At 40.5% G+C, this 12737-nt stretch overlaps 1 protein-coding gene across 9 annotated transcripts in view; it reads right to left on the bottom strand.

The window, feature by feature from the left end:
• The window catches only part of ppp6r3 (protein phosphatase 6, regulatory subunit 3), a 169948-nt gene that overhangs the window by 29717 nt on the left and 127494 nt on the right, over positions 1-12737 (bottom strand). For all 9 annotated transcript variants that reach the window (XM_072466552.1, XM_072466549.1, XM_072466550.1 and 6 more), the window contains one exon: positions 6703-6757. In XM_072466552.1, coding sequence (XP_072322653.1) covers positions 6703-6757 — 55 coding nt within the window. The remainder of the gene's footprint in view (positions 1-6702; positions 6758-12737) is intronic.

Here is a 12737-nt window from a genome sequence, read left to right as displayed (position 1 = left end):
TTGTATCAAGCCAGGACAGTTGGTAGGATTTTGCAGGCCAGATGGTGGGGGATGAATGTAATGTGACATGAATCCCAGGTCCCGGTTGAGGCCGCACTCATGTGCGCGGAACTTGGCTATAAGTTTCTGCTCGGCGATTCTGCGTTGTCGCGGGCCCTGAAGGCCGCCTTGGAGAACGCTTACCCGGAGATCAGAGGCTGAATGCCCTTGACTGCTGAAGTGTTCCCCGACTGGAAGGGAACATTCCTGCCTGGTGATTGTTGCGCGATGTCCGTTCATTCGTTGTCGCAGCGTCTGCATGGTCTCGCCAATGTACCACGCTTCGGGACATCCTTTCCTGCAGTGTATGACGTAGACAACGTTGGCCGAGTCGCACGAGTATGTACCGCGTATAATAAGGATGTCCCGAAGCGTGGCGGCCTTCAGGACCCGCGACAACGCAGAATCGCCGAGCAGAAACTTATAGCCAAGTTCCGCACACATGAGTGCGGCCTCAACCGGGACCTGGGATTCATGTCACATTACATTCATCCCCCACCATCTGGCCTGCAAAATCCTACCAACTGTCCTGGCTTGATACAATTCACACCTCTTTAACCTGGGGTTACCCCATCTCTGGATCTGTAAAGATTTAATCACCTGCTAATGCTAGCATTGTTTGGCATCTTTGAATTTGTCTATATATGTGTTTCTGGAACAGACCTCTTCATTCACCTGAGGAAGGAGCTGCGCTCCGAAAGCTAGTGATTTTAATCTAAGGCTGGGTTGTTAGTCTGTGGAACTCACTTCCCCAAAGTGTGGTGGTGGCAGAGGTAGATTGACTCCCTTGTTAGTCAACAATCTAAGGTTATTGGGGGTAGGTGGAATGCAGAATCAAGGCTACAATCAGATCAGCCATGAGCTTATTGAATAGCACGGCAGGCTTGAGGGACCAAATGGCCTACACCAGTTCCCAATTTGTATTTTCACGTGCTCCAAGTAAAAGGATAATGATCGCAAGTTATATTTATGTTGGATGCAATGTGCGATAGACAATTCGCCTAAATAAGTATCTCGAGAAATTATCGACTGAATCATTAACTTTATTTTATTTTTCTCAAACTGTATTACTGGGTATTAAAGGCATGTCGAACCACTTAACCAAAACTTTATTTGTTGCCACCGGGAAAAACTACTTTTGACGTATCATAAAAGGAACATATATTTGGCGTGTCTTCAGGAGGCAAAAGTACTTCCCATATTACAATGTTAGAAATGTAGCGCATGATGACTGTAGAAGTGTTACTTGCGCCATATTTCAGTGATGTGCTTAATGCTAGAACCCTTAACTGTAATAGAACTTTTATCCTACTTGGCTGGGCTCACAACTCGCAGGAGAATGCCGCCTTAGGTTGTTCTGTGGATTGTAGAGACCACAGCAATTAGATTTCTATTTCTTTATTCCGCATTTGTTAACTAAGTTGTCCATTGTATTGATCAGTCTATACTGATGCGTTTTCTGAAATTGAAGCACATTTCTCTTTTGAAAATTGGCAGTTCCTACGAGGGTGCTAATATTTGCAGCTGTCTTCCACACAAAAGTGTGAAGACTATTGCAATACAAGTGAAATAATTGCTTTCTGATGATGATTTCTCTGTATGTTCTAATGTATCCTCTCCTCTCAGCAAAATAGTCTACAATAATAATATAACAATCTTTATTGTCACAAGTAGGCTTACATTAACACTGCAATGAAGTTACTGTGAAAAGCCCCTCGTCGCCACATTCCGGCGTCCGTTCGGGTACACAGAGGGAGAATTCAGAATGTCCAAATTACCTAACAGCACGTCTTTCGAGACTTGTGGGAGGAAACCGGAGAACCCGGAGGAAACCCACGCAGACACGGGGAGAATGTGCAGACTCCACACAGACAGTGACCCAAGCCGGGAATCGAACCTGGGACCTGGAACTGTGCTGCCAATACTGTCTAATTAAGTCAGCACAATTTTATGCATTTTTTCCCCCCTTAACCTGTCCGTTATCAAGAATTCAGTTTGAGATTTTACTCCTGAGAAATAAAGGCAGTTTAAAAAATTTAAAAAATTTCAATAATTTATTTTTTCAAATTAAGGGGCAATGTAGCATGACCAATCCACCTACCCTGCACATGTGTGTGCTGTGGGGGTGAAACCCACGCAAACACGGGGAGAATGTGCAAACTCCACACGGACAGTGACCCAGAGCCGGGATCGAACATGGGACCTCGGCGCCGTGAGGCTCAGGGCTAACCCACTGCACCACCGTGTTGCCCTATCAAGGCAGTTTTGTAGCTAGTTCCTTTCAGCATCCATCCTGTGAAGTCTCCCCAGGATCATATATGTTTCAACAAGATCATCTCTCATTCTTCCAAACTCCAATACATACAGGCCCAATCTGTCCAAACTTTCCCCCGCACTCCAACTCTCAAACACATTCATAGAATCACTACAGTGCAGGAGAACACATTCGGCCCATCAAATCTGTACCGACTCCCTGAAAGAGCAATCCACCCAAGCCCGCTTCCCCGCCCTATCCCAATAACCCCTTAACCTAAACTGCACATCCCTGGACACTAAGGGGCAATATAAGCATGGTCAATCCACCTAACCCGCACATCTTCCAACTATCATAGAATCACAGGATCCCTACAGTGCAGGAGACCGTTCGGCCCATTGAATCTGCACTGACCCTCTGAAAGACCACCCGACCAAGCCCACTCCCCCACCCTATCCCTGTAACTCCACCTAATCTATACAGCTTTGGACAGTAAGGGACAATTTACCATGGCCAAACCACCTAACACCTGCACATCTTTGGACTGTGGGAGGAAACCGGAGCACGAGGAAACCCACTCAGACACGGAGAAACTGCAAACTCCACACACACAGTGACTTGAGGCTGGAATTGAACCTGGGTTCCCAGTGCTGTCTACCTGTGTTAACCACTGTGCCACCGTATCATTTTTACATTTTGGGCAAAATGGAAGTGGTGAGGAGAAAGATTACTAATTTCTGCATGTCTTTTTTTTTTTGTCACTTGAATATTCCCAAATTGCTCCCAGATATCCACTCATCTGTCACCCAGTGGTTGAATTAGGGATAACATTCAGGGTGGCTTCACTCATGGGAGGCACTTAATTTTCACTAATGATTTAATTGCATCTCACAACCAAGATCCTGTGTCCTACCAGATTGCAACATTGAATTAAAAGTCTAAAATGCACTACTAAACAAACTAAATATGCTTAGTCAATTTAAAAACATAAGTGATCATTTATGGAGGGGAACAAGAAGCAATCAGGAATCAAAACACTCCACTGGAGGAAAGCTAACTAGTGCAAATTGAGGAGGGATCTGACATGGATAAATTGGAGCCAAAGACTGGACTCAAATGCAATGGCACAATTGGCAGCCTTGAAAGAGGAGATGGCTCAGTTACAGCCTAAAACATTCTTACAAGGGGGGAAAGGGAGGGCAACAAAACAGGCAAGAACGAAGGAGTAGAATGAAGCAGAAAAAGGAGGTGAATTACAGGTGCCAGCTTGACAAAAATGAGAATCAGTCTAAATATAGAAGTGCAGAGAACAAGTGAAAAAGATATTAAGTGGGGCAAAGATACAGCACAAAAATATAACAGTTAACATAAAAGAAACCAGTGTTCTCTGGGCATATTAACAGTAAAAAGGCTGTCAGAGGAGCAGTGGGGCCATTTGGGACCAAAATGAAGATCCATTTGTGGAAAGAGAAGGCATGGCTGAAGTATTAATTAGTACTTGCCATTTATGTTCAACAAGGAAGAGGACTTTGTTGAAGCTATGGTGAACAAAGAGATTGCCAGGATACTAAAGGAGATAAAAAATAAATAAAAAGTACTGAGAACAGACTGGAAAAGCTTGAGCGAGGGCCCTGATAAAGATGCTTAAAATCATGAAGGGTGTAGATGGAATAAGTAATGAGAAACTGTTTCAAAAGGCTGAAGGGTCAGCAGTAACTTCCAAAATGAAATGGATAAATACTTTGAGAAAACATTGCATGGATATGAGGAAGAGCAGGGTAGCAGGAATAGTGAAATGCTCTTTGAAATAGCCAGCCCAGATCAGATAGGCTGAATGGCCTCCTTCTATTCTGCACTGTTCTGTGAACAATGTCAGGCTGCCTACTAAGTATAGTACAAAGTCACACGGAGAAAGCTGCAGCTGAAAGTGATGGTTCATCTGGAGTGCAGCCAAAACCAAATTCATGGCACTACAGGTGGTTCAGCTGGACAAGCGGGCACAAAGAAAACGGGAAGATAGTGATAGATGATCTGATAGTTAGGTGAATAGACAGGCATCTCTGTGGAATGCAGACATGAACCCTGTTGCCTCCCTGGTGCAGGGCACTCTGACATGTACGTGTGTGTGTAGGGGAGGGAGGGGTGCGATTTGAGGGTCAATAATAAGCCAACATGGTCCACATTGCTACCAACGACTTAGCCAGTGAGAGATGTCGTCCAGAATTAGGGAATTAGCAAGCATGATCCAAATATTAGATAAGAAATGAGCAAGCAGGACATTGTAAATTGAATGTTATCCCTAATTCAACCACTGGGTGACAGATGAGTGGATATCTGGGAGCAATTTGGGAATATTCAAGGGACAAAAAAAAAGACATGCAGAAATTAGTAATCTTGCTCCTCACCACTTCCATTTTGCCCAAGATGTAAAAATGATACAGTGGCACAGTGGTTAACACAGGTAGACAGGAAAAAGGAGAAGTGCCTTTGAATCCTGTTTTTATAATAGTGCAGGAGACAATTCCGAGATGACTGATCAAAGCCCATTGCTCCTACTTTTACAAACGATGATGGATGTCATTGTTTAAGGTGAATTGCACATTCTGAATTCTTCCTCAGTGTACCTGAACAGGCGCCGGAATGTGGCGACTGCGGGATTTTCACAGTAACTTCATTGTAGTGTCAATGTAAGCCTACTTGTGACAGTAATAAAGATTATTATTAGAAATAGTGTTTGCCGGATTAAACAGTTCCACGCACAAGCATAGAAATAGGAAAATAAAGTAGATGAATGTGTGCCTGGAAAGATCGTGCAGGTGGGGAGAGAGGTTGGGGTAGCTTTAAAAAGCGGATTGATGATTTACAGGCACAGATTGCCTTGTGGAAATATTATGTTGCATCTATAACAGAGGCCTGGCCCAAAGATGGCAAGGGGTGGTTATTAAATATTCCTGGCTACAAGGTGTGCAGGAAAGATAGGTAAAGCAGAAAAAGGGAGAAGGATGGCAATACTGATTAAGGAGAGCATTGCAGTACTGTAGAGAGAGGGTGTCCCAGAGTGATCATAGACAGAATCTATCTGTCTAGAGCTAAAGAATAAAAAAGGTGCAATTACATTGGTCAATGTAGCCGAAAGGTCACCAACTGGTGGTAAAGATGTAGAGGAATAAATTATAGAGTGTAAGAATTATAGTAATTATAATAATTCTTATAATAATAATCTTCATTAGTGTCACAAGTAGGCTTACATTAACACTGCAATGAAGTTACTATGAAAATCCCCTAGTCACCACACTCTGGCGCCTGTTCGGGTACACGGAGGGAGAATTCAGAATATCCAATTCACCCAACAAGCATGTTTTTCAGGATTCATGGGAGGGAACAGGAGCGCCCGGATGAAACCCACGCAGACGTGGGGAGAACTTGCAGACTCTGCACAGACAGTGACCCAAGCCGGGAATCGAACCCGGGTCCCTGGAGCTGTGAAACAACAGTGCAAACCACTGTGCTACCATGCCGCCCACACCCACTATCTGAATGTAGACCGGAGCAAAGGGAAGAAAGGGGCAAGTATTCCTAGTGTGTGTTCAAGAGAATTTTGCACAGCAGTATGTTTCCAATCCAATGAGAAAGGAAGCACTGTTAGAGCTGATTCTTGGGAGTGAGATGGACCAAGGTGTTAGTTGGGGAATATATAATGGACAGAGAACATTGTATCATAAGGTTTTGGTTGACTATAGAAAAGGACAAGGAACAATCTGGAATAAGAATGCTTTAACATGGGATAGTCAACTTCAGTGGGGCAAGAATGGACCTGGAACCAGGTAAATCTGAATCAAATATTGGCAGAATGATTAAGAACATGAGGGCACAGATTTAAGGTAATTGACCAAAAGAAGCAATGGCACCATGACAACATGAGGGAAACTATTTCATGCATGAATATTTGGGATCTGGATTGTACTGGCTGAGTGTAATGAAGGCAGGTTTCAACCAAGGCATTTAAGAGGGAATTGGATCATTGTCTGAAAAGATGTGCAGGGCTACAGGGAGACGCAGAGAAGAGGCACTGGTCTCTTTCTGTGCTGTAACAATTTTGCAATTCTGCAATACAGCCACAGTTGAAATATTTCAGAACAATTCTGTATTTCATTTGATGCAGCTGTACCATCCCAGTCCCACAAAGATAATGCCAATTACAGCATTCCTACAGCCCAAGCTTGATGAAATAATTTGCTACAGAAAATTAGACAAATTATTTTGGACCTTTCTGGTTTATACGGCTCAGCTATTTCACTGGATATCAGGAGATGTTAAGAAATTGGTGTTGAGTTCTGTAATCTCTTGTCTAACTGGTTTTCAGATAGTTGCCCACAATACCCTCCCAAATATAAATTAAAAATACTTACACTCTCATTTGTATTCAATGAGAAGTTGATATCAGCAATTCTTTCGAAGGGAACACTGCAAATGATTCAAAATGTTTTCGAGGGTTACAATACTGCAAGTCATAAAATTACTTTAAGCAATGCGAACTAAGTGGTTTTATAAAGATATGGTTATCACATATAGATTATCTGTTTCAGCACAACTCACTTTTAAAATGCTAATTGATCCATGTCAGTTTATGCAAATGATACAAAGTCATTCTTTACTAAGGCTCACATTTTGCATTGAGAAAAACTAAGTAACCCATTTCTGGTACACATTTCAGGCTTCAACATTAAATAAAAAGGCTTAAACAAGTGTATTTAATAACAGATGTTTGAGCTGATGATGGAAAAGGAAATACTATATCTAAATAAGTTACCTACCTTCTGTATGATCAGCCTCTTTGAATGTAGTTTGTCTACCACATATAACAGAATAGGCCTACTGTCCACAAGTTAGGGCATGGACAACATTCTTCAAGGATTTCATGCACCACAGATGCCTTCTTTTTTGTTATCAAAGCATAAAGGATCGACCAGAAGAGGCAATCTAAAGTGGAATTTATTCTTATGGAGTAGCTCTGCTTATATAGTGCCTCTAATTTGGTTAAACGTACCAAGAGACTTCACCGCCAAGGTCAGATCCAAGCATGAATAGGATGGAGACAGGGAGGAAGTCAAAGTAGCCATCAAGCTAAGATATCAAACAAAAGATATCAAATTAACTCCCCAGTCAGAAATGGCGATGAAGGAGGGCAAGAAGAATTTGCATGCAGCTTATCCTTTATATAAAGAACAAGGCAGGCAACCTAAGGAAATCTAAAATGATCATTTATTTTCCACATACCGCAGCATTGTATCAATGAAGCAAAAGGTGTACTTCAGGTCTTTTGAAAAGTAGACCAATCATAAGGGTTGACCAAAAACTTTTTCTTTGGTAGGCATGTCCAGAAAAGTGTTCAAAATGGTATTAGAATTATTCCACACAAATAAATGCTGGTTTGCAGTGATGAGATTCGGAGTTGTAAGATGCAACAAGAATGAAGTAACCTCTCGCTGACTTTTGTTACCAATTTGCCAATATGCAAGATATTCTATAGCTCATTTGGCTCAATGTGTTACTGAATCATGGGTGTTTATCACTAATTGAAACAATCTAGGTTTATACACGTTTCAATTCCAGCAAGAAAATGAGCTTTTAAATAAATTAAATTAATTTTTTACTTAGAAGGATGGTTTAATCCAAGTGTGACATGAAATATGGTGGTTTTAACACTAGCATTTGAAGCTCAGAAAAAAAACTGAGCATACTCTTAGTAGTGTATGAAATGAAGTGCATGTGGAAGGTTGTCATTACTGGATGAATCCCATGAAGCTAGTGCTATGATTGCAAACAAATGAAACTAAAGCAAGGATGTCACCAAGTAATTTTACAGGTGTTGCCTTGAAACGACTTAAAACACCATTTGTTCACATGCCTGGAGTGAACATTTTTAGTAAGAAAGATATCCACCACTGAAGATCAAAGAGCTACAGTTAAAAGTCAGCACCTCTCAAAAAGATTACCACCCGTGGAAAGTCCAGAAAGAAACTGTGATGTAATTTCAAAGCAGTGGACATAGCTGTCAAGCGATCTAGCTCTAAAAGAGCAGAGACATTAAGTCTTCATGGCATAGTTATTTCCGGATAAGTCAAAGAAACCAAGGAATTACAATTTTCCTTAGGAATGCAAGATTAACAGCCTTTTACCTGTTCGAGATTATTTAGACCTGGACTTAGAATGACCTTTTTGGTACTAAAATAAATGCCTTGTCTCAAGAAGCAAACTGCTACTATGGAGATGTCATTTCATGGAAGGCTTTGGCTGAAAGCTAAATCAGGAATGTAATTAATGACTCAAGTAATAGTTACTCTGAAAAGGGCCCATTTATACCTTGGGTAAGCTTGTATGTAATCGGATGAGCCTACAGAACAGGATGTTGTGTGCAGTGCATCACCACATCAAAATCATTGCGATGCAATACGGAAAACATATTTAGATATAGCTCTGCATTCATAAAATATGAAATTAAAGTATTGTCAATAACACAGAGGAGGTACAATATACCTTTTTGCTTTATGTAATACAGTCAAATTGTAAACTATGTACTGGACTCCTTTCATTGTGACCCATAATATTTGCTTAGTAGATTTTATTAACATGGTATTTCGCACAGTAAATCAGAAGAACTGTCTAAAGCCTCAAGAGCAACTGCCCATTCTGTTCTTTTTTAAAATAAATTTAGAGTAGACAATTATTTTTCTTTTCCAATTAAGGGGCAATTTAGCATGGCCAATCCACCTAACCAGCACATCTTTGGGTTGTGGGGGTGAAACCCACGCAGACATGGGGAGAATGTGCAAACTCCACACGGACAGTGACCCAGGGCCGGAGTTCAAACCAGGGTCTCAGCGCCGCAATCCCAGTGCTAACTACTGCACCACATACCACACTTGCCCATTCTGTTCGGAGCATAGCCTGAGATGCTCTTCCATCCTTACAACAGGGTTAGTCTCCTTCGCCCCACACACTCCCCCGCATCCACAAGCTTTCTCTCTCTCTCTCTCTAGTACCTGTAGTTCCACCGATCTCTCTTTTCTCTCGTGTCTTGGCTGATTGATTAGCATCTTATTTGTTGGTAATATTATACAAGCTTACATGAAACTCCTGGGAATTGTAACTTAAAAAATTGAAACGGCCAAGCACATTTTTTTTGTTTTGTTTTGAGGCATTGGAAACTGGATAGTCAGCTGGTGATCATAAAATAGCAGACCATGAATGCCAAGAAACTCACTTGGTTGTCCTGACAGCTTGTGAAAGTGTTGGAGGTAAATGTATATATTTATCATTATGGGAATAAAGTGGAATGGGACAGAAACCTCAGTGACTGTATCTTGGATATTTTTTTCCTTTGGAATGCGATTGTATAAATCTTTTCCAGTGGGGAGAAAAAAGTTAAACTGTGGAAATAGTTGGGCATATAATATTACTGAATGATGAAAGTAGGAATGGTCAATTAGAAAAAGAGGGATAAGCACTTAACCAATGAGTAAGAGATTGATGACAAGATGAGCTCAATAAAGATGAGGTCTGACTTGAGAAACCAAATAAATATTTTGATATACATTATTGGAGTTGGCAGTGACTCTAGTGGGTTTAATCGATCTGTCAACACTTAGTGCTGCTACATCCATTAAAAAATGCACTGTGCCTTTCGATTTCAAATGGCATGAGTACAATTCTTTACCAGTATTCTAGCTTCCTTTTTGATAGCACATGTATTTTGCTGCATCATTAACCTTATCCTGAAAGTAATTTACATATTTTTTCTATCAACTCAGTTTTATGTTAATTAATATCGATAACAACAGGAATTTAATTCATAGCCCATCTTCAAAGTATTAAAGAAAATTTGATTTATAAAATAGATGTTTTTGTTGCTGCAAGAGTAAGATCGGTGCTTTCCAATCAAGTTTTAAGGCAAGGTGTTTTGATGGGACTGAGCGATTCAGAACAAGACATCCTTAAGGCCACATGTGACATCCCAAACCATGCCCATTCGGGTCCCTGAAAAACAGGCAAATCTATCCTTTTTGTGCTTAATTTCTGATTTGCTGGTTAACTTCAATTGAATTTTGAGGTGAGGTGCTTGGAATAGGTTACTTTAGTACTGTGGTCTCATTGGTTAAAGTCAAATCAGAACACAATATTTGCATCAACTTGAATAATCTGAACTCAAATTGCAATTGGGCAAAAATAGCTTGTGTGCCAGTTTATTTAAACCGAATTCAAATTGAACAAAAATTAACAAGATGCTGCAAATTAATGTGGATATTTATCAAAACTTTCAGAGGGGCCCTTCAGACTGCATTGTAAATGAAACATTGGGCATGGCTTTAAACTACCAAAGGATAATCCCCCCAGCTTTTTGGTGTAGATTTGTGGATACAGTAACTTCTGATATTTTTTAAAAAATCTCAGAATCCAGGTTTAAAAAATCATATTTTAGTTTGTAAGTATTTGAATTTGTGTGGCAGTATTCCATTTTCTGAGGAGATAGAATAAAAAAACCGTAGAACAAGTCCACGTAAAGTGCAATATGGAATTTACCTCAATTGAGCTAATTGTTAGACCCGGGCTGCGCTAAACCTCTGCATGGGCAGAAGATGCAAGATGTACCCTTCCATTCACAGGAAGCACTGTACAACTGTGGGAAGAGAAAATTATACTTTAAAGGCCCGAACCATAACAAGAATCAACAGCACATTGTTGAAATAGTTCACCAATTTATATATTATCCATCAGAGGAAACATCTTTTCACAAGGGCTTAGATTCCCATAATCATTGAATATATTTACATCCAATGAAAGTATACCTTCCTGCTCCAATGTTCAATTTCCTCTATGGTATAACCCTATACTTGGACTGAGAAATCTGCAACAGAAGTAAAAAGGGCTCTAAATTCTGCCCACTGCTCAACAAAGTCTACTTGGGGTCTTCTGAACAGAATCTGCGACAGACCACAGGGCGTTGGACGTTGAATACAGAAAAGATCCAGGAGGTAAGTAACTTAAATATATCTGAGGAAGATCCCAAAATTGAAATTCAGAAAAAGTAAAAGGAAAAATCCAAAAAGAATGCCATATGAACATGACATTCTTTGAGAAACTGATACATCTCGCAAGGGTGCCAAATGCAGGAAATTGTTATCCTTGCCTTCCATTTGTTTAGTATGTCATTTAAAATTCAGCAATGTTCGAGACTTCCAAGTTGGCTGAATAAAGCAATAAATTAGTCTATGTAGCAAAGAGTGCCAACATCAAAGGCGTAAGCTAGGCACTGACCAAGGCAATTCCATGAACACTCCAAGGGCAAGTCCTAACCCAGTGGTTTCTCTAAATTGGGTTAACTACAAGTTTCACAAGACAATTGCTTACATAGACAAAGATTTCAGGAAGGAAGTAGGAGCAAAATCTTCATCAGTAAATCATCCAGTCAACTCTAGTTCCAGGTCATCCGAGAGTTATTACTTAAATTGACACTTTAACTGAAGACCACAGTAAAATTGGTTTGTTGCAACTGATGCTTGAGATTCTATGCAGCCAGGGTTTAAGAGGTCCCAGATCAAGCAGATGTTGTAAGATTGTGGCCTGCTTGCTTTAATGGAACTTGAAACTATCAAAAGCATTAGAATTTCTTCCTTTTACTAGTGAAAGTGCTCCTTGTAAATTGGAGGGGGAATTTCCATCGACACTGTCTGGCGTCATGGTTTGTGGCCAATAATTTCAAGCATTCCACTCTAGGCCTTCATAGTTATGTGGAAGATCAGAAAGGATATAATCGCAGAGAATTTTCTGTGCCGAGATAAACCATGGCGAACAAATTCCTGTGTGACTAAACCTCGTAATAGCATCTCTTTAATTGTCCATTTTAATTGAAAAAAAAAAAAAATCAGATTTGTATTCAAGGTAGATACCTACACTAGATGTACTGATCAAGTTCAATAATTTTTGAACGCAAATGTTTTGAAGGTAAATTCCCCCAATTTCCTAAAATGATAGATATGATCATGCAGCTCATCACATACTGAGCTCTCCCATCTTAAAAATATTTCAGAGGGAAGTATTTTATTACAAGGAAGAAATTTATCTCCCATGGAAGTTTTTGCATACCTGTTGTTACAAGTTCAAGAGTAGCAGCAGGAGAAATCTGGAAAAGGTTAACCTCCCTGGGCATGATGTGGAGATGCCGGTGTTGGACTGGGGTGAGAACAGTAAGAAGTCTTACAACACCAGGTTAAAGTCCAACAGGTTTGTTTCGAATCACTAGCTTTCGGACCACTGCTCCTTCCTCAGGTGAATGAAGAGGTAGGTTCCAGAAACATATACATAGACAAAGTCAAAGATGCAAGACGATACTTTGAATGTGAGCCTTTGCTGCAAACAATGGTTTGTTTGAGGTTGCCCAGAACGG

The sequence above is a fragment of the Scyliorhinus torazame genome, chromosome 10, assembly GCF_047496885.1.
Source record: "Scyliorhinus torazame isolate Kashiwa2021f chromosome 10, sScyTor2.1, whole genome shotgun sequence".
NCBI lineage: Eukaryota > Metazoa > Chordata > Chondrichthyes > Carcharhiniformes > Scyliorhinidae > Scyliorhinus > Scyliorhinus torazame.
The sequence above is the reverse complement of the archived record's forward strand: the minus strand, read 5'-3'. Positions and strand labels throughout refer to the sequence as shown.